Genomic DNA, 23,846 nt, shown 5'->3' with positions numbered 1-23,846 from the left:
GGACTAATGATTTCTCTCGAATCATTTATGTGCCGCATTCATGCAAGGTGTGTGTAAATGTTGTTTTGTGTGTGTGTGTGTGTGTGTGTGTGTGTGTGTGTGTGTGTGTTACTCGCTCTCGTTTGGTAAATATAATGAGTGATGTTGTTTCTTTCAATTTGACGCTGCGTTATCCGTGTACATGTATTGAGTGTAACTACATTTATATGCATAATTATATGTTTGCTGGTCTCTTAAAACAACGGTAGATATGTAAGTCGGTCAGTGTGCTAAAATCTCCACCGTTGGAAAATAAATATTCTCTCTCTCTCTCTCTCTCTCTCTCTCTCTCTCTCTGTCTCTCTCTCTCTCTCTCTCTCTCTCTCTCTGTCTCTCTCTCTCTCTCTCTCTCTCTCTCTCTCTCTCTCTGTCTTGCTAAATACATTGCAGAAGCAATGCGTATTAGACAAAAACCATTTCTGAACACAGTGTTAGCTAACCTCAAGATGATCCAATCTATATTTGTCCGCGTGCGTGAACGCGTGTGTGCGTGCGTACGTGTGTGTGTATGTGTGTTAGTGTGTGTGTGTGTGTGTGTGTGTGTGTGTGTGTGTGTGTGTGTGTGTGTGTGCATTAAGCATGTGCTAGTGGGCGCGCCAGCTCATGTAATGTCTAAGAGTTTGAGCTCTGCTGATAATTACTATTGTTGAATGAAATAATTAGCTTGTTCTCGGGGCTTAACTGCTAAATGGACAATAAAATGTGTCAGTGTCAGTGTCAGTCTCTCTCTCTCTCTCTCTCTCTCTCTCTCTGACACACAAAAATACACATGGCTCATGACGGACTCAGCAATAAATTCTGCTTCTACCGCTGCAATATACAGTACATTATCTGATATATATATTTATCACCTCAGTATTTCAAAAAGTCTTTTTCTAACTATGTTCAAAACTGCCAAAATTATACCATTACCTAAAGTAAAAAAAAAAAAAAAAAAAAAAAAAAACAACCCTCAGACTTCAACGATTACCGACCAATATCGATACTGTCATCTCTTTCTAAACCACTTGAAAAACACGTACACAAACACCTTTTGCAATATCTTGGCCGGCACAACTTGCTTCATCAAAATCAGTCAGGGTTTCGCCCAAAACACTGTCAAACTGCCCTCACCAGTCTACTGGATAAACTGCTCACAGCTATAAATAAATGACTGAACATTGACACACATCAGTTTCAGATGTTCCACATGATTGAACATTGACACACATCAGTTTCAGATGTTCCACATGACTGAACATTGACACACCTCAGTTTCAAATGTGACGGGTGGAAAGCTGTGTCAGTCGCTGTACATTCCTCTGGGGTGGATATAAATCAGGTTAGAAAAGTTTACTCTCACCTTTTGCCTCTTGTGTGTTTTGGGTTTAGAACTGTTTGCACTGCCTAGAATGACGTGTATCACGTGCAATTTAGGTTAAGAACTGTTTGCACTGCCTAGAATGACGTGTATCACGTGCGATTTAGGTTTTGAACTGTTTGCACTGCCGAGAATGACGTGTATCACTTTCCTTTTCCGTGTCCCAGTGTGTGACACAGTGTATGTGCACTGATCCAACGCAAGCAGCTGATGTCGAGAAAACTTGCATGGCGAGGCGCGTGCAGTGTTGATGTTTACCACTGAACACTCTGCTTTTGGCCGTTCTCCAGCAATGGCGGACTGTGATTAATATTCGACGCCCACAGTAAAAATGTCCAAACAGTTTGAAGGCACACGGAGCGGTATAAAACAAACACGTAAAAGACGAGTCCATCGTGAATCAGTCTGTCAAAAACTGACTTGATTAAAAAGACAGGGATATAACAATCCACTAAAAAGACAGGGATAAAACAATCCACTAAAAAAGACAGGAATAAAACAATCCACTAAAAAAGACAGGGATAAAACAATCCACTAAAAATCCAAAGAGCTGAGGAGCCTGCCTGTCAGGCGATTAGTCCGCACTTACTCTCAGGTCAGGTCAGGTCATTAGATCTGCTACTGGTAACCTGTAATCCAGTACAACCTGTTCAGGGTCGGGTTGCCGGCGACTAAACCGGCACTCCCACCGCTCCCTTCCGGGACTGGTGAGGCGGGTGGCTAGACACCCTTATGGAGATCCATAAAAGGGCGTTGGCTCAGGAGAGCCACCGACGGCCATCTAGCTCCACTGTGCTGTGTGCATGCCCCACGCAGTTGGCCCCCGGGGTGTGTCTACCCATGCATGCGAAGGCTGGATCCGGCAGAATCTGCGGAAGAAACCTATCGGTTCAACGGAGAGGAAGGCGGTTACAGCAACGCACTGTGGAGTGCAGAGAGCAAGATGAGACACCGAAAGGATATCTTGGTCATCCACTGCATCCGTGCTCATCCTCCAGTCGTCTCGACTTAGTCTTGCCACTGGAAATTGGTGGACCCGGACGAGAGAGTGAGGTTGACGTTGCGCAACTCCTCTTCACTTTAAACAAACTCATCGCGCAAGTCATCAGTCATCCAAAATGAACAGTCCTTTGTGGAGCTGCTGGAAGATCGTCTGGAATCCGCCTCTCTGGACAACCAGAATGTGGAGTCTGACTGGAGGACCCTGCGTGAGCTGATCTATAGTACAGCTTCAGAGACCCTGGGACCCATGTCCAGAAAGCACAAAGACTGGTTTGATGAAAACTGTGATGAAATCAAGCAACTTCTGGATGAGAAACGCCGTCTGCATCAAGCCTACCTGAGCAACCCAAAGTCCACATCAAAAAAGGATGTGTACGATGCCATCCGCAGGACTGTTCAGCAAAAGTTACGCCAGATGCAGGATAAGTGGCTGAGTGACAAAGCTGATGAGATCCAGGGATATGCTGACAGGCACGATATGAAGAGGTTCTATGATGCCTTAAAAGAAGTCTACGGCCCCACATCCTCGGGATCATCCCCCCTCCTCAGTGCAGATGGGAATACCTTGATCACCGAGAAGGAGAAAATTCTCGAACGCTGGGCTGAGCACTTCAACAGTGTCTTAAATCGCCCTTCCTCCATAAATGATGAAGCCATAGACCGTCTCCCACAAGTCCCCATCAACGAAGCACTGGACGATCCGCCAACACCTCTTGAGACCCAGAAAGCAATTCGTCTGCTATCCAGTGGCAAAGCACCTGGCGCAGACTCCATACCAGCAGAGGTCTACAAGGATGGAGGCACTGTGCTGACTGAGAAGCTCCATCAGCTGTACTCACTCATGTGGAAAGAAGAGACGATCCCCCAGGATTTCAAAGATGCATCTATCATTCACTTGTACAAGCGAAAGGGGAACCGGCAAGCCTGTGATAACCATCGGGGCATTTCCTTGCTCTCCATCGCTGGCAAGATACTTGCCAGGATCCTATTAAACCGCCTCACAGCACACCTTGACCAAGGTCATTTGCCTGAGAGCCAATGTGGATTCCGGAAAGAGCGCGGAACCACCGACATGGTGTTTGCTGCAAGGCAGCTGCAAGAGAAATGTCAGGAGCAAAATGCTGATCTGTTCTCCACCTATGTCGACCTCACTAAGGCCTTCGACACTGTGAGTAGAGAGGGACTGTGGAAGATCATGGCCAAGTACGGATGCCCTCGGAAATTTATTTCCTTGGTCAGCCAATTCCATGAAGGCATGCAGGCTCGAGTCCAGGACAAAGGCGAAACATCTGCTCCTTTTGCTGTCACAAATGGTGTCAAGCAAGGCTGCGTCCTGGCTCCAACGCTGTTCAGCCTCATGTTCTCTGCAATGCTTACTGATGCCTTCAGAGATGGCGATGTTGGAATCGGCCTAAAGTACCGAACAGATGGTAAGTTGTTTAACCTCAGAAGGCTTCAAGCAAAAACGAAGGTCATGACAGACATCATCAGAGACTTTTTGTTTGCTGATGATTGTGCCCTCAACGCTGGATCTGAAGCTGACATGCAACTCAGCGTTGACAAGTTTGCCACTGCCAGCAGGAACTTCGGCCTTACCATCAGCACGAGGAAAACTGAAGTTCTCCATCAGCCATCCCCAGGGAAACCCTACATTGAGCCCAACATCACAGTCAACGGTCAGAGACTCAGTGCGGTGGAGCGGTTCACATACCTTGGCAGCACACTGTCACGAAATGCGACCATCGACGATGAAGTGAACGTCAGGATTGCAAGAGCAAGCGCAACTTTTGGTAGACTCAGTGCTAATGTCTGGAACAGAAGAGGCATTAGTCTTGAGACCAAGCTAAAGGTCTACAGAGCAGTAGTTCTCCCCACACTACTGTACGCCTGCGAAACTTGAACAGTGTACCAACGACATGCCAAGAAGCTGAACCACTTCCACACAACATGCCTCAGGAAGCTACTGAAGATCAAGTGGCAAGACAAGACCCCGGACACAGAGGTGCTCGCAAAAGCCACCCTTCCCAGCATCTTCACCATCCTGATGCAGTCCCAGCTTCGCTGGGCTGGACACGTGGCGCGCATGCCAGACCATCGGCTGCCCAAAAGGCTCTTCTATGGCGAGCTGCAACAAGGGAAGAGATCACACGGAGGTCAGAAGAAGCGCTTCAGAGATACTCTGAAAGTCTCTCTGAAAGCGTTTGATATCAACCCTGACTCCTGGGAGGAATCTGCAGTGGACCGTGACAAATGGCGCGCTGCTGTGCACAAAGGCGCCAAGTTGTGCGAGGCCAACAGGACTGCTGCAGCTGTTGAGAAGAGGCAGGCCAGAAAGTCACGGGCAAACAAGCTCCCTGACAATGGTATGCCTGTCTTTGTCTGCCCCAACTGTCAGCGAACATTTCGTGCGCAGATTGGACTATTCAGCCATCTGCGCATTCACAGATAGATTCATGAGCATCCTCCCCCCCACCCCATCACCACCCTCCCCCCATCCCCCAGCTGGATGACAACGATGGTCATCATCGATCTCGATGGACACACACCACCACTCTCAGGAACACACACACACACACACACACACACACACACACACACACACACACACACACATACATATTCCCCCGAACTCGGGACCCAAAGATTGAAAGTCAAAGCACTTTAACCACTCGGCTATTGCGCTCTTCAATGAATAGACAGACAGACAGACAGACAGATGAGTACATATGCATATATGTATCTATCTTCGAAATCGTGTTTGAAACTTTTTTGCGTGAGTGGTCACTGTCAGCCAGTCCATGGAGCACTTGCTTGCTGTTTGTTGTTGTTGTTTTCGTTCATGCCTTTTTCACTGACAAACTTACACAGGCATAGACGCGCGCGCGCGCGCGTGCACACACACACACACACACACACACACACACACGCATGCACGCACACAGACACACACACGCACGCACAGACGCACGCACACACACACACACATGCACCCACACATACACACACATGCATGCACGCACGCACACAGACACACACGCACGCACGCACGCGCGCGTGCACGTACGTACGCACACACAGACACACACACACACACACACACAAACATGCACATATACACACCCACACACGCACGCACGCACGCACACACAAACACACACACGCAAACAGAATGACAGAAAGTATTGCATGAAATGATATTACATGGTCCAGCTTTATTCCTTTTAGAAAACACACAGACCACAATGCTTTATGAATGAGGGAGAAAAACAACATGATTGCTCTTTGAAATAATGATATAATATTCCTTTGAACTCTGGCGCTACATGCCCCAACAATACAAAATGGAGGGGTGGGGAGACAGACAGACAGACAGACAGACAGACAGACTGAGAGAATGCAAAACTTTAATCTTCAAGGTTAAAGATTTTATTGCCTATTCTTTCAATCTGTCTTTGAGAGAGAGAGGGGGGGGGGGGGGAGAGAATTGGGACAGAGAAGAGAGAGAAGGGTGGGGGAGAGAGAGGAGAGAGAGAGGGGTGGGGGAGAGAGGGGAGAGAGAGAGGGGTGGGGGAGAGAGAGGGGAGAGAGAGGGGTGGGGGAGAGAGAGGAGAGAGAGAGGGGTGGGGGAGAGAGGGGAGAGAGAGGGGAGGGGAGAGAGGGGAGATAGAGAGGGGTGGGGGAGAGAGAGGAGAGAGAGAGGGGTGGGGGAGAGAGAGGAGAGAGAGAGGGGTGGGGGAGAGAGAGGAGAGAGAGAGGGGTGGGGGAGAGAGAGGGGTGGGGGAGAGAGGGGAGATAGAGAGGGGTGGGGGAGAGAGGGGAGAGAGAGAGGGGTGGGGGAGAGAGAGGAGAGAGAGAGGGGTGGGGGAGAGAGGGGAGAGAGGGGTGGGGGAGAGAGGGGAGAGAGAGAGGGGTGGGGGAGAGAGGGGAGAGAGGGGTGGGGGAGAGAGAGGAGAGAGAGAGGGGTGGGGGGAGAGAGGGGAGAGAGAGAGGGGTGGGGGAGAGAGGGGAGAGAGAGGGGAGGGGGAGAGAGAGGAGAGAGAGAGGGGTGGGGGAGAGAGGGGAGAGAGGGGTGGGGAGAGAGAGGGGTGGGGGAGAGAGGGGAGAGAGAGGGGAGGGGGAGAGAGGGGATAGAGGGGGTTGGAGCGGTAAGCATGAAGGTGGTATAGGGTTAAGCGATATACAAAATATCAAATCGAGAGAGAGAGAGAGAGAGAGAAATACAAACAAAACAGTTTTACAAAATGAAATGACAATGAGTTATCAAAAGCACAGCAAAATTCTGCAATGACATCCATTAATCACAGGATCATGCACGAACATACAATAATTATTGTGTAGTGAATACTATTAGGCTACAACTTACACCACCACCACCACCACCCTCTTCCCTAGACACACACACACACACACACACACACACACACACACACACACACACACACACACACACTATGAACAATAAAATGTTGATTTATTCATAACCTGTTGGGGAACAAATAAAACCAAAGGTTGCTTTAAAATGAAAAACGAACAAAAATACCGATAAAAACAAAGAATGTGCTAGCAGGTCTGACCAAGGGAAAAAAGAGAGAGAAAAGAGATCGATAGAAATAGAAATGAGGGAAATAACTGTATAACGTCAAGGAAATGAGGGAAATAACTGTATAACGTGAGGGAAATAACTGTATAACTTCAAGGAAATGAGGGAAATAACAGTATAACGTCAAGGAAATGAGGGAAATAACTGTATAACGTCAAGGAAATGACGGAAATAACAGTATAACGTCAAGGATATGAGGGAGATAACTGTATAACTTCAAGGAAATTAGGGAGATAACTGTATAACGTCAAGGAAATGAGGGAAATAACTGTATAACGTCAAGGAAATGAGGGAAATAACAGTATAACGTCAAGGAAATGAGGGAAATAACTGTATAACGTCAAGGAAATGACGGAAATAACAGTATAACGTCAAGGAAATGAGGGAGATAACTGTATAACTTCAAGGAAATGAGGGAGATAACTGTATAACTTCAAGGAAATGACGGAAATAACAGTATAACGTCAAGGAAATGAGGGAGATAACTGTATAACTTCAAGGAAATGAGGGAAATAACAGTATAACTTCAAGGAAATGAGGGAAATAACTGTATAACGTCAAGGAAATGAGGGAGATAACTGTATAACTTCAAGGAAATGAGGGAGATAACTGTATAACGTCAAGGAAATGAGGGAAATAACTGTATAACGTCAAGGAAATGAGGGAAAATAACTGTATAACTTCAAGGAAATGAGGGAGATAACTGTATAACGTCAAGGAACTGTTAGAAAATTGTAAGAGTTACCCCCCTTCACATGGGAATCATTTCGGAATTGTTTTTCTTTTCTTCATCTTTATTATTACATTATCATAATTATCATCTTTTCAACGGATTCTCTCTCTCTCTCTCTCTCAGTCTGTCTCTCTCTCTCTAATATATATATATAATGTAATTCCCCATTCAACAGTATGGGTCATACTATTCATACATACCTACGTACACATTAATCAGTATGACAGATTCTATATTTTGCGTTACTCTATGTACCAAGTACCAAGCCATACTGTGTAAACACATTCAATACAACCAGTGTATGAAAGGAAAATTACAACCCAGCAGAGCTTTATTACAGTTCAGTACAATCAGAGCTTTATTACAGTTCAGTACAATCCAACAGAGCTTTATTACAGTTCAGTACAATCCAACAGAGCTTTATTACAGTTCAGTACAATCCAGTATCAGTACCGCTCTGCAGCTATAACGCATATAAACAGTAACACAGATTTCGTTGGGGCTCTGTCACGTTAGAATTAATAGTATATCAACAACACACATTAGCCAACAGGGTTATCAATACGTCATAAAGGTCAACACAGTTCAATATGATCGCATTATCGCATGTTATTATGACATCAGGACGCCAACACAGGTCAGTAACATGGTGGCATTATTTTATCAAAACACAAACACGTCATAAGGATCAACGTATATCACACGCAGTGACGTCATCAACACAAATCACGTCGTGACGTCAGCACGCCTGGCTCGTGGATCGACGCCATCTCAACAAGTTGTCAACATCCCCCACCCCCACCCCCACACCCATTTTGCCTCTCCCCCCACTCCCCCCTCCCTCCTTACCCCTGGCACATACATCACATAAACACTCGATGCTCTTACAGTCACTATAAAAATAACAACAAAACTGAAACAATATGAAAGCTGTATGGAAACAGTATGGTAACAGGTTAATGTTAACGCAGTATATCAAAATTGGAACAGCCCCCCCCCCCTTTTTTTTTTTTCCTTTTTTTTGCGGGGGTCCGGGGGGGGGGGGGGAGAGGGGGGAATCAGTGAGGGTTTGGGAGGGTGTGTGTGTGTGTGGGGGGGGGGGGGGGCGTGAAATGGTGGGGATTCGGGGTGGGAATCCCACGTGACGCCATCAACAGTGTCTGTGATGGGACGGCACCCTGTCTTCTCTTTCCCCAGTCACTGATGGCCAACAAACAAGTCATCTCCCCCCACCTTCAGAAAAAAAGAAAAAGTCATCAACACCTTCCACCACCTCTTTATCTCCCCATGCTTGACGTCACGTACCCCTATCCCTTCCTTCCCATCCGCTGTGACGTCACCTGTCGTCATCCTCACCGCTGTATGACGTCACCTCGTGCTTCAAGATTCATCACAAGAAGAGTCAAACTTTCCTCATCTCAGGAGTATATAAAAAAAAAATCATGGGATGGAAGAGGAAAGAAAGAAGAGAGAGAGGGGGAGTGGGGGTGGGAGAGAGAGTGACATCATCATCGCCTAGTTGCGTAGGCTGTTAGTGACGTCATCCGATCCTCAAACCCGTCCCGTCGGAGCTCCGTCGTCGTCATCGTCACCATCACCACCTCCATCACCATCATCACTGTCACCATCACCACCATCGTCACCATCACCACCTCCATCACCATCATCACTGTCACCATCACCACCATCGTCATCATCACCACAACGGCGGTCACGCGGCGCACTCACCCGGCGAGGAGGAGGAGGAGGAGGAGGAACCAGAGACAACCTCCAGGGCCGGGTCGTCACGGCTTGACTCCTGTACGGCAGAGGTGGAGGGGGAAGGAGCAGGGGGAGGAGGAGGGGGAGGGGGTTGAGACACGGACAGGGAGAGAGACGGGGGAGGGGAGGGGGAGGGGGAGGGAGCGGATGCGGGAACGGGAGGAGGAGGAGGGGGTGGAGGAGCAGAGGGGGGAGGAGCGGAAGAAGAGGAGGAGGAGGAGGTGGTGGTGGTGGAGGAGGAGGTGGCGGGAGGGTGAGGGGGGGCCTCGAAGTCCGGCACGCGGACCAGACAGCCCCGGGCAGGGGAGCGCAGTGTGGACAGGTGTCCCAGGATCTCAGGGTCGTCCAGGGTCCGTCCCCAAGGCTCCTGGTAGTGCACGCTAGACCCCGATACGTAGCCACGGTCTGGGGGAGGGTGGTGGTGGTGAGGGTGGTGGTGAGGGTGAGGAGGAGCAACAACCACCAGCAGTACCATCACCACCACCACCACCACACACATCCATGGCCACCAGCAACATAACACATCAGCGTCAGCATCATCATCATCATCATCATCATCATCATCGATTATCACCACTATCACCACTACCACCGCCGCCGCCATCGTTATAATCATCAGCAGCATTATATATAAATGTCAGCGTCAGCATCATCGTTCTCGTTTTCATCATCGTTATCGCCGCCACCACTACCAACAACACAATCATCATCACCACCACCACCACCATCATCACAATCATCATCACCACCACCACCACCATCATCACAATCATCATCACCACAACCACCACCATCATCACAATCATCATCACCACCACCACCACCATCATCACAATCATCATCACCACCACCACTACCAACAACACAATCATCATCACCACCACCACCACCATCATCACAATCATCATCACCACCACCACCACCATCGTAAGCATGATCGTTATTATGATCTTTCTCATCATCGTTATCGCCGCCACCAACACCACTACCACCAACACCACAATCATCATCATTATCACCATCATTATCATCATCATCATTGTCATCGTCATCATAGTCGATACCACCACCACTACCATCATCATCATCATCACTGCCATCATCATTATCAACATCATCGTCATCGTCGTCATCACCTACTATCATTTTCTATCCTCTCAACACCACTCATCATACACATCGTAACCCCAACGTACACACACACACACACACAAATCACCCCTCTCCCCCCCCACCCACCACACCCCCCGAACACACCCACATACAAACGCTCCCCCCCCCCTCTAACACACCCAACACACACACACCCCTCCTCCACTCCCCTCCATTCCTCCTCCACACACCTCCTCCCACCACCACACCCCCACCACACACACACTGTTACCTGAAAAGGTGAGTGTGGTGACCTCTGGCGGCACGGCCACTGTCAGGGAATCGCTGGGCTTCTGGTACTGCATCAGCAGCCGTCTGGACAGACTGTTGCCGGCACACACACCCGCCCCCCCACACCCCCCGGACACCACCAACCCTCCCCCGTCTCCCCCGCCGCCACAGCCGGGCCCAGGCAGGGCACAGCCTCCGCTGGAGGGGATCCCGGAGGATGCCGAGCTGATGCTGAATTGTCGCACGAAGCCTCCTCCTCCTCTCCCTGCCTGTGGAGTGAAGGCCATGTCTCCCAGCCTTCCCCCGTTGGGGTTGAAGCCAACTGTCGAGTGGAGTGGGGGAGAGCTTATCATTTTACACAATGTGGCCTGATTTAAATCTACTACTTCTACTGCTACTGCTGCTGCTACTACTGCCACCACCACCACCACCACTACTACTACTACTACTACTACTACTACTACTACTACTACTACTACTACGAAACAATTACCACATCATTAAGAATAAAGTCTGATGAAATGTAACATAGGAAAATCACAAATTACAAGTTTTGTGCATTTACAAGTTTTAAATACAATAACAAGAACAACAGCATCAACAACAACAACCCCCCCCCCGCCTCCCGCCCCCACCCCCACCCCCACCCCCCACACACAGGCTGACAAACACTCCGTACAACCCAGCCCCCCGGACACCAACATGCTAGCTGAGCAGTTCCACTGACCTGTGTAGAAGTCCTTGTCCGTCACCCCACTGCGCACGGACATGGCGTCACAGTCACGTGACTTGCGCTTCCGGCGACGACCTGAATTAAGGACAGGTACAGGGTCAGGACACCACATCAACTGTTGTTGCTTTAACAGCACTGCTGACCTGAATTAAGGACAGGTACAGGGTCAGGACACCACATCAACTGTTGTTGTTTTAACAGCACTGCTGACCTGAATTAAGGACAGGTAGAGGGTCAGGACACCACATCAACTGTTGTTGCTTTAACTCACTCAGTACGGCCAGTCCTCTCTTCTCCTCTACACAGACCCCTCGGATGTCCAGTGGGTGTCTGAATGACCCAACCTTTAGCTTCCGTCGTCAGAATTGTGGTATTCTTTGTCACCATTCACGTCTTCAGTATAAGAGCCTTCCGCTAGCAATATTTTGATGATGGTCATTGGGGTGAAACGCTGTTAACGTCGTCTCTTTCGCCGTTCGTATGGAAAGAGTTAATAGCACTGCTGATCACAAAGGTCACATCGGGGGATGGGCTACGCACGTTAAAGATCTTGAAAGCAATGTCAGGGCTCGGTGGGTTTTGGAAACAAGGGCATACACAGCATGCACACCCCTGAAAATAGAGAATGGCTGCCTACATGGTTGGGTAAAATGGTGTGTGTGTGTGTGTGTGTGTGTGTATGTGAGTGAGTGAGTGTGTGTGTGTGTGTGTGTGTGTGTGTGTGTGTGTGTGTGTGTGTGTGTGTGTGTGTGTGTGTGTGTGTGTGTGTGTGTGACTGAAACCTGATTTAGTTACACAGGACACGAATGACAAAAGCCCATGGGCAGCTGTCTGAGGACAGGCTGTAAACCATCATCATCATCATCATCATCATCATCATCATCACCACCACCACCATCATCATCATAATCATCATCAACAGCATCACCATCATCATCATCATCATCATCATCATCATCATCACCACCACCACCACCATCATCATCATCAACAGCATCACCATCATCATCATCATCACCACCATCATCATCACCATCATCATCATCATCATCATCATCATCATCATCATCATCAACACCATCATCATCAGCACACAGCAGACACACATACACACACAAAATAACACACCCCACCATCCACCTAACCCACACCCACATTACCTTTATAGTAGCGGATTCCCAGCACACAGCAGACAATGATGAGGACCACCAGTAAGGCCAGCATCACAAACACCACCACACTGGGCATCTGGAACTCTGTACGACATTGTCTACATGTATACATCACTGCTTATCTGGATACTGCATGTGCAGCATTGTCTACATGTATACATTACTGCTTACCTAGGTACCGCATGGATCTCTGAACAGCATTGTCTATATATATACATCATACTGCATGGAACTTTGTACAGCATTGTCTACATATATACATCATACTGCATGGATCTTTGTACAGCATTGTCTACATATATACATCATACTGCATGGATCTCTGTGCAACATTGTGGACATGTATACATCACTACTTATCTACATACTGCATAAAAGTCTGTGCAGCATTGTCTACATGTATATATCAATGATTATCATTGATACTGCATATTGTGTGCATCAATATCAACATACCAACATACTGCAAATAGTGTACAGACATAGAAACACTTATAAATATCCTGCAAATAGTGTATATAAGCATCGGTATCAGTATCATCAGTATCTGTACCATACTACAAATAGTGTACATATCTATGATGTATTATAAACATGTACATATACATCAACATTTATCAATACGCATCAATATTTGTTCATATACTACAAACCTTTTTTTTTTTTTACAATGATATATACTATAATTTTATATCAGTCAATACACAGCAAATTGTGTCCATCTAAATCAACATGTATCTGGACACTGTTGTTCATATATATCCAGTATTTGTTGATATACTGCAAATTCTAATATACTAGAAATAGTATTTGTATTTCTTTTTATCACAACAGATTTCTCTGTGTGAAATTCGGGCTGCTCTCCCCAGGGAGAGCGCGTCGCTACACTACAGCGCCACCCATTAAAAAAAAAAATTCCTGCGTGCAGTTTTATTTGTTTTTCCTATCGAAGTGGATTTTTCTACAGAATTTTGCCAGGAACAACCCTTTTGTTGCCGTGGGTTCTTTCATGTGCGCTAAGTGCATGCTGCACACGGTACCTCGGTTTATCGCCTCATCCGAATGACTAGCGTCCAGACCATCACATAAGGTCTAGTGGATGGGGAGAAATTATCAGCGGCTGAGCCGTGATTCGAACCAGCGCACTCAGATTCTCTCGCTTCCAAGGCGGACGCGTTACCTCTAGGCCATCACTCACTAGTGCATTAGACATAGCACTGATTTTATCCACATACGGTAAAAAAGTGCATGCACATCTAGATTTATTTAAGTACTGCAAACATGTACGTATACATTGATGATTATCGCACACACACACACACACACACACACACACACACACACACACACACACACACACACACACACACACACACACACACATATACACACTGATACATGAGCATTTCTTTTTATGCCAAAAGTCATAGGTAGAGATATACCACAGTATGTGTATCTTGATCAGTACTTATCCCCTCCACCTCTCTCTCCCTGACTGTCTGTCTGTCTGTCTGTTGCTCTCTCTCTTTCTCTAAAAATCAGAAGATGGATAATGGGGGCGGGGGTGGGTGGGGGGACATCAACAACATAACAAATAACTAATAATAGCAAAAAGTATATCAATAAAGAAAATCAGAAAATAAACAAGCAAACAAAGAAAGTAATCAACCTACTAACCAAGCAATAAACAAACAATCAATCAACATACTTAACAAACAAATTAATACACAGTTACCGTCGTCATTGTGAGTGGAACCCAGGGCATTCCCGGCGCGCACCGTGGAGCCATCTGGAACCCAGAAGAGAAGACACTTTGTTCACGTGTTGGTTAGGATGGTACCTCCACCATCCAGCGGTTTGCAACACACACACACACACACACACACACACACACACACGCACACGCACGCGAAAGCGAGCGTACACAAGGAGATACGCGCGCGTGCGTGCGTGCGTGCGTGCGTGCGTGCGTGTGTGCGTGTGTGTGTGTGTGTGTGTGTGTTGGAAGAAACGAAGAAACGACAGAAAACAGACAAAAGACAAACAGAAATGTACAGTAAAAAATGGAAAGAAGGAGTAATGTTAATCTATGATTAATCTTGAATTAACCAATGATTTATCATTTTTAATTTTGATAATTCATTCGTATCAAATGAAAAAGTCTATAAATAACATACATTGATAAGAATTGGAATTTTGGAAAAGAAAAAAAAAGAACAAAAAGGACTGGTGGCAGAAAGAGAGAAGGAAAGAAAGAAAAAAAAGAACAAAAAGGACTGGTGGCAGAAAGAGAGAAGGAAAGAAAGAACAAAAGAATTGGTGGCAGAAAGAGAGAAGGAAAGAAGAAAAGAAAGAACAAAAGAACTGGTGGCAGGAAGAGAGAAGGAAAGAAAGAACAAAAGAACTGGTGGCAGAAAGAGAGAAGGAAAGAAGAAAAGAAAGAACAAAAGAATTGGTGGCAGAAAGAGAGAAGGAAAGAAGAAAAGAAAGAACAAAAGAATTGGTGGCAGAAAGAGAGAAGGAAAGAAAGAACAAAAGAACTGGTGGCAGAAAGAGAGAAGGAAAGAAGAAAAGAAAGAACAAAAGAACTGGTGGCAGGAAGAGAGAAGGAAAGAAAGAACAAAAGAACTGGTGGCAGAAAGAGAGAAGGAAAGAAGAAAAGAAAGAAAAAAAAAAAAAGAACAAAAAGGACTGGTGGCAGAAAGAGAGAAGGAAAGAAAGAACAAAAGAACTGGTGGCAGAAAGAGAGAAGGAAAGAAGAAAAGAAAGAATAAAAAGGAACGAAACAAACAAATGAGTAAATATATATATATATATTAAAGAATTGAAAAAGGTCAAGACTGCAGATTCCCGCATTTCTAAATACAAATTCTTAGAGGGGGAAACAAACAAATTAATAAACAAGCAAACAAAGAAACAAAGCAAAACAAACTAACACCAGGAGCTTACAAAGACAGCAGTAAAGTTGCCTTGAGGAGGGGGGGTGGGCGAGGGGGGAGGAGACTCGATTTGGTGGGGGTGGTGGTGGTTAAGGCATAGATTCCTTTTGTGTTCCACTGACCTGCACTACAATGACACTCACTTTGTGTCCCACTGACCTGCACTACAATGACACTTTGTGTTCCACTGACCTGCACTACAATGACACTCACTTTGTGTTCCACTGACCTGCACTACAATGACACTTTGTGTCCCACTAACCTGCACTACAATGACACTCACTTTGTGTTCCACTAACCTGCACTACAATGACACTCACTTTGTGTTCCACTAACCTGCACTACAATGACACTCACTTTGTGTTCCACTAACCTGCACTACAATGACACTTTGTGTTCCACTGACCTGCACTACAATGACACTCACTTTGTGTTCCACTGACCTGCACTACAATGACACTCACTTTGTGTTCCACTAACCTGCACTACAATGACACTTTGTGTTCCACTGACCTGCACTACAATGACACTCACTTTGTGTTCCACTAACCTGCACTACAATGACACTCACTGTGTGTTCCACTAACCTGCACTACAATGACACTCACTTTGTGTTCCACTAACCTGCACTACAATGACACTTTGTGTTCCACTGACCTGCACTACAATGACACTCACTTTGTGTTCCACTAACCTGCACTACAATGACACTTTGTGTTCCACTGACCTGCACTACAATGACACTTTGTGTTCCACTGACCTGCACTACAATGACACTTTGTGTTCCACTGACCTGCACTACAATGACACTCACTTTGTGTTCCACTAACCTGCACTACAATGACACTTTGTGTTCCACTGACCTGCACTACAATGACACTCACTTTGTGTTCCACTAACCTGCACTACAATGACACTTTGTGTTCCACTGACCTGCACTACAATGACACTCACTTTGTGTCCCACTAACCTGCACAACAATGACACTCACTTTGTGTTCCACTGACCTGCACTACAATGACACTCACTTTGTGTTCCACTAACCTGCACTACAATGACACTTTGTGTTCCACTAACCTGCACTACAATGACACTCACTTTGTGTTCCACTAACCTGCACTACAATGACACTTTGTGTTCCACTAACCTGCACTACAATGACACTTTGTGTTCCACTAACCTGCACTACAATGACACTCACTTTGTGTTCCACTGACCTGCACTACAATGACACTCACTTTGTGTTCCACTGACCTGCACTACAATGACACTCACTTTGTGTCCCACTGACCTGCACTACAATGACACTCACTTTGTGTTCCACTAACCTGCACTACAATGACACTCACTTTGTGTTCCACTAACCTGCACTACAATGACACTTTGTGTTCCACTGACCTGCACTACAATGACACTCACTTTGTGTTCCACTAACCTGCACTACAATGACACTCACTTTGTGTTCCACTGACCTGCACAACAATGACACTCACTTTGTGTTCCACTGACCTGCACTACAATGACACTCACTTTGTGTTCCACTAACCTGCACTACAATGACACTTTGTGTTCCACTAACCTGCACTACAATGACACTCACTTTGTGTTCCACTAACCTGCACTACAATGACACTTTGTGTTCCACTAACCTGCACTACAATGACACTCACTTTGTGTTCCACTAACCTGCACTACAATGACACTCACTTTGTGTTCCACTGACCTGCACTACAATGACACTTTGTGTTCCACTAACCTGCACTACAATGACACTTTGTGTTCCACTAACCTGCACTACAATGACACTCACTTTGTGTTCCACTGACCTGCACTACAATGACACTCACTTTGTGTTCCACTAACCTGCACTACAATGACACTTTGTGTTCCACTGACCTGCACTACAATGACACTCACTTTGTGTTCCACTAACCTGCACTACAATGACACTTTGTGTTCCACTAACCTGCACTACAATGACACTCACTTTGTGTTCCACTAACCTGCACTACAATGACACTGTGTGTTCCACTAACCTGCACTACAATGACACTCACTTTGTGTTCCACTAACCTGCACTACAATGACACTCACTTTGTGTTCCACTAACCTGCACTACAATGACACTTTGTGTTCCACTGACCTGCACTACAATGACACTTTGTGTTCCACTAACCTGCACTACAATGACACTCACTTTGTGTTCCACTGACCTGCACTACAATGACACTTTGTGTTCCACTGACCTGCACTACAATGACACTTTGTGTTCCACTGACCTGCACTACAATGACACTCACTTTGTGTTCCACTAACCTGCACTACAATGACACTCACTTTGTGTTCCACTGGCCTGCACTACAATGACACTTTGTGTTCCACTGACCTGCACTACAATGACACTCACTTTGTGTTCCACTAACCTGCACTACAATGACACTCACTTTGTGTTCCACTGACCTGCACTACAATGACACTCACTTTGTGTTCCACTGACCTGCACTACAATGACACTTTGTGTTCCACTAACCTGCACTACAATGACACTTTGTGTTCCACTAACCTGCACTACAATGACACTCACTTTGTGTTCCACTGACCTGCACTACAATGACACTCACTTTGTGTTCCACTAACCTGTACTACAATGACACTCACTTTGTGTTCCACTAACCTGCACTACAATGACACTTTGTGTTCCACTAACCTGCACTACAATCACACTCACTTTGTGTTCCACTAACCTGCAGTACAATGACACTCACTTTGTGTTCCACTAACCTGCAGTACAATGACACTCACTTTGTGTTCCACTAACCTGCACTACAATGACACTCACTTTGTGTTCCACTAACCTGTACTACAATGACACTCACTTTGTGTTCCACTAACCTGTACTACAATGACACTCACTTTGTGTTCCACTAACCTGCACTACAATGACACTCACTTTGTGTTCCACTAACCTGCACTACAATGACACTTTGTGTTCCACTAACCTGCACTACAATGACACTCACTTTGTGTTCCACTAACCTGCACTACAATGACACTTTGTGTTCCACTAACCTGCACTACAATGACACTCACTTTGTGTTCCACTAACCTGCACTACAATGACACTTTGTGTTCCACTAACCTGCACTACAATGACACTCACTTTGTGTTCCACTAACCTGCACGACAATGACACTCACTTTGTGTTCCACTAACCTGCACTACAATGACACTCACTTTGTGTTCCACTAACCTGCACTACAATGACACTTTGTGTTCCACTAACCTGCACTACAATGACACTCACTTTGTGTTCCACTGACCTGCACTACAATGACACTTTGTGTTCCACTGACCTGCACTACAATGACACTCACTTTGTGTCAAACTAACCTGCACTACAATGACACTTTGTGTTCCACTAACCTGCACTACAATGACACTTACTTTGTGTTCCACTAATTCACTACAATGACACTCACTACAATGACACTCACTTTGTGTTCCACTGACCTGCACTACAATGACACTCACTACAATGACACTCACTACAATGACACTCACTACAATGACACTCACTTTGTGTTCCACTAACCTGCACTACAATGACACTCACTTTGTGTTCCACTAACCTGCACTACAATGACACTCACTTTGTGTTCCGCTAACCTGCACTACAATGACACTTTGTGTTCCACTAACCTGCACTACAATGACACTCACTTTGTGTTCCACTGACCTGCACTACAATGACACTCACTTTGTGTTCCACTGACCTGCACTACAATGACACTTTGTGTTCCACTGACCTGCACTACAATGACACTTTGTGTTCCACTGACCTGCACTACAATGACACTCACTTTGTGTTCCACTGACCTGCACTACAATGACACTTTGTGTTCCACTAACCTGCACTACAATGACACTCACTTTGTGTTCCACTAACCTGCACTACAATGACACTTTGTGTTCCACTAACCTGCACAACAATGACACTCACTTTGTGTTCCACTAACCTGCACTACAATGACACTTTGTGTTCCACTAACCTGCACAACAATGACACTCACTTTGTGTTCCACTAACCTGCACTACAATGACACTTTGTGTTCCACTAACCTGCACAACAATGACACTCACTTTGTGTTCCACTAACCTGCACTACAATGACACTTTGTGTTCCACTAACCTGCACAACAATGACACTCACTTTGTGTTCCACTGACCTGCACTACAATGACACTTTGTGTTCCACTAACCTGCACTACAATGACACTCACTTTGTGTTCCACTGACCTGCACTACAATGACACTCACTTTGTGTTCCACTAACCTGCACTACAATGACACTCACTTTGTGTTCCACTAACCTGCACTACAATGACACTCACTTTGTGTTCCACTGACCTGCACTACAATGACACTTTGTGTTCCACTAACCTGCACTACAATGACACTCACTTTGTGTTCCACTAACCTGCACTACAATGACACTCACTTTGTGTTCCACTAACCTGCACTACAATGACACTCACTTTGTGTTCCACTGACCTGCACTACAATGACACTTTGTGTTCCACTAACCTGCACTACAATGACACTCACTTTGTGTTCCACTAACCTGCACTACAATGACACTCACTTTGTGTTCCACTAACCTGCACAACAATGACACTCACTTTGTGTTCCACTAACCTGCACTACAATGACACTCACTTTGTGTTCCACTAACCTGCACTACAATGACACTTTGTGTTCCACTAACCTGCACTACAATGACACTTTGTGTTCCACTAACCTGCACTACAATGACACTCACTTTGACGCTGTTTTTTTTATTTTAATAACTTTGTTCTCTCTCTCTCTTTGTGCATTTCTCTTCTCCCCCCCCCCCCTCTCTCTCTCTCCCCCCTCTCTCTCTCCCCTTCTCTCTCTCCCCCTCTCTCTCTCCCTCTCTCTCTTTGCCTCTCTCTCTCTCTACTTTGAAATGTTCAGGTCTCTTTGCCGGAACCTCGTTATCGGAGAGTGATCGGATCGTCCATCATCGTCACTGTGATGCTGATGTCTAAGTGCGGAGTGAGGCACCGGTGTAGCGTGATATCCACCCCACCTCCCCAACCAAAGTGAACCCCCTGGAGTCTCTGTGTGTGTGACTCGGCATCAAGTGAGAGGGGGTGGCGTTTGTGTCGGTATGCGAACCGCTATGATATCTGTTTTTTAATGTGATATTTTAGATTAATTACGTCATAAGTCGGTAGACAGGAAGGAGGGGAGAGAGAGGGGGGGTGGGGGTCGGGGGTTGGGGAGAGAGAGAGATAGACAGAGAGACAGAGGCATGAAACGAAGCGAATGGAACCGAAACACTTATTCAGGTTAATTCAGTTTAGGCCAAGGCCCCTCCTGAAGGAGGTTATATAGAAACGATACTAACACACACACACACACACACACACACACACACACACACACACACACACACACACACACTCACACACACACACACACACACACACACACACACACACACACACACACATATATATATATATATATGACGAAAGACCGGCTATGAAAGGCAGGTGGAGTTATAGAGGATGAACTGCATTTTCTGGACAAGTGTGGTATGAACTCAGACTTGAGATGACGCCTCATTGTAACTGTTAATTCCCCATCTTCAAATCACTGGTCAGACGGCAATGGCAACACAATAATCCGAACTCCGATGTTCTCTGTTGCCGTTAAGCTATTTCCAACAAGAACTTGCAAGATATTTATATCTATGAGTGCTTTTGAATTCGCAATCCATGATTACTTCTTGTGGAAGACGCTGCATGTGCTCATAATCTATCGCCTTTATCTATTTGCTGTGTTCAGTTTCGGTTTGCGTAATTCCTTTGGTGGGTTTACGACAAATAAATGAGTTCTGAGTTCACTCCCTCCCTCCCTCCCGTCACCTCCCACCCCCCCAACCCCACCAGACGGTCCGGTATGTTAATGTGTGCCAGCCCTCCACCAACATGGCTGCTTCAAGCTGTAAACACTGGAGCCATTATGCTCCTTCCTCCTCCACTCCACACCCTTCTCCCCCCACCACCACTCTCCCTGTGGTCCAGGCAGTACCAGCTAACTACCTGATGCTGTCTGCTACACCTTGAACACGTCTGCCTTCCTTATCTCATCACCATCGTCTTCATCATCATTATCATCATCGTCGTCGTCGTCCTAATCATTATCATTTTCGTCATCGTCGTCATGATTATCATGATAACGTTGTCGTCGTCATCATCATCATCATCGTCGTCGTCGTCATCATTATTATTATCGTTATTGTCGTCGTCATCATCATAATTATCATCGTTATCGTTGTCATCATCATTAACATCATCAACATTGCCGTGGTTGTGATCATTGTCGTCCACATCATCATCGTCGTCGTCATCACCATCATCTGACATCATCATCGTCGTCGTCGTTATCACCATCATTTGACATCATCATCATCGTCGTCATCACCATCATCTAACATCATCATCTTCATCATCATCTCCATCATCTGACATCATCATCGTCGTCGTCATCACCATCATCTGACATCATCATCATCGTCGTCATCACCATCATCTGACATCATCATCATCGTCGTCATCACCATCATCTGACATCATCGTCGTCATCATATCATCATCGTCGCCGTCGTCATTTTTTGTGTTATCATTATCCCGATCGGGATTGCTACCCCCCCCTCCCTCCACCCCCGAACACACACACACACACACACGTGTAATCGGGTACCTGAACACAAAGACGAGCGCGCGCGCGCGCGCGCGTGTGTGTGTGTGTGTGTAGGACAGTGAGAGAGAGGGGGGAAGAGGAGACAGGCAGACAGAGGGCGCACATAAACCGGAAGACCAACAAATCAAGGGAGGTAATCCACAGGATCAGCCCTCACATTCCGACGCTGTGGACATTAACATTTCATGACTTTAATTCGGAACACTGTTTAGCAGCAGTCACACCAATCGATCGTCACAAAACATCAAACACAAACAATGAGTTAAAAATAAAACAAAATACAACAAAGTGCAAAACGAAACTGAATAAAATAAAGTAAGGTAATCTTACGGAGTCTTCAGATTTGTTGTAATTAAGGCTCTCTTTTCCTCTGTCTGCCTGTCTGTCTCTGTGTTTAGACGTGTGATTGTGGCTGTCTGTCTCTGTGTTTAGCCGTGTGATTGTGGCTGTCTGTCTCTGTGTTTAGCCGTGTGATTGTGCTTGGCTGTCTGTCTCTGTGTTTAGCCGTGTGATTGTGCTTGGCTGTCTGTCTCTGTGTTTAGCCGTGTGATTGTGGCTGTCTGTCTCTGTGTTTAGCCGTGTGATTGTGCTTGGCTGTCTGTCTCTGTGTTTAGCCGTGTGATTGTGCTTGGCTGTCTGTCTCTGTGTTTAGCCGTGTGATTGTGTGCTTGGCTGTCTGTCTCTGTGTTTAGCCGTGTGATTGTGGTTGCCTGTCTGTCTCTGTGTTTAGCCGTGTGATTGTGCTTGGCTGTCTGTCTCTGTGTTTAGCCGTGTGATTGTGTGCTTGGCTGTCTGTCTCTGTGTTTAGCCGTGTGATTGTGCTTGGCTGTCTGTCTCTGTGTTTAGCCGTGTGATTGTGGCTGTCTGTCTCTGTGTTTAGCCGTGTGATTGTGCTTGGCTGTCTGTCTCTGTGTTTAGCCGTGTGATTGTGTGCTTGGCTGTCTGTCTCTGTGTTTAGCCGTGTGATTGTGCTGGCTGTCTGTCTCTGTGTTTAGCCGTGTGATTGTGGCTGTCTGTCTCTGTGTTTAGCCGTGTGATTGTGCTTGGCTGTCTGTCTCTGTGTTTAGCCGTGTGATTGTGCTTGGCTGTCTGTCTCTGTGTTTAGCCGTGTGATTGTGCTTGGCTGTCTGTCTCTGTGTTTAGCCGTGTGATTGTGCTTGGCTGTCTGTCTCTGTGTTTAGCCGTGTGATTGTGCTTGCTGTCTGTCTCTGTGTTTAGCCGTGTGATTGTGCTTGGCTGTCTGTCTCTGTGTTTAGCCGTGTGATTGTGGTTGCCTGTCTGTCTCTGTGTTTAGCCGTGTGATTGTGCTTGGCTGTCTGTCTCTGTGTTTAG

At 46.2% G+C, this 23,846-nt stretch overlaps 1 protein-coding gene and 1 long non-coding RNA gene across 3 annotated transcripts in view; one reads left to right on the top strand and one right to left on the bottom strand.

The window, feature by feature from the left end:
* The first annotated feature begins 6,245 nt into the window (after positions 1–6,245).
* LOC143291419 (uncharacterized) lies at positions 6,246–6,865 on the top strand. The gene is made up of 2 exons (XR_013056522.1): positions 6,246–6,335; positions 6,511–6,865. It is a non-coding gene; the product is annotated as an uncharacterized LOC143291419 (long non-coding RNA).
* A 1,965-nt stretch (positions 6,866–8,830) lies between these two features.
* The window catches only part of LOC143291561 (uncharacterized), a 160,648-nt gene continuing 145,632 nt past the window's right edge, over positions 8,831–23,846 (bottom strand). The window contains exons 5-10 of one of the 2 annotated variants that reach the window (XM_076601473.1): positions 14,519–14,572; positions 12,772–12,867; positions 11,606–11,686; positions 10,880–11,200; positions 9,463–9,900; positions 8,831–9,112 (exon numbers count right to left, since the gene is read on the bottom strand). In XM_076601473.1, the coding sequence (XP_076457588.1) occupies positions 9,087–9,112; positions 9,463–9,900; positions 10,880–11,200; positions 11,606–11,686; positions 12,772–12,867; positions 14,519–14,572 (1,016 nt within the window). In that variant the 3' untranslated portion in view covers positions 8,831–9,086. The remainder of the gene's footprint in view (positions 9,113–9,462; positions 9,901–10,879; positions 11,201–11,605; positions 11,687–12,771; positions 12,868–14,518; positions 14,573–23,846) is intronic. The other variant, XM_076601474.1, reaches the window with a different exon arrangement.

The sequence above is a fragment of the Babylonia areolata genome, chromosome 17 (assembly GCF_041734735.1).
Source record: "Babylonia areolata isolate BAREFJ2019XMU chromosome 17, ASM4173473v1, whole genome shotgun sequence".
NCBI lineage: Eukaryota > Metazoa > Mollusca > Gastropoda > Neogastropoda > Buccinidae > Babylonia > Babylonia areolata.
This window is presented reverse-complemented; position numbering and strand designations above follow the sequence as displayed.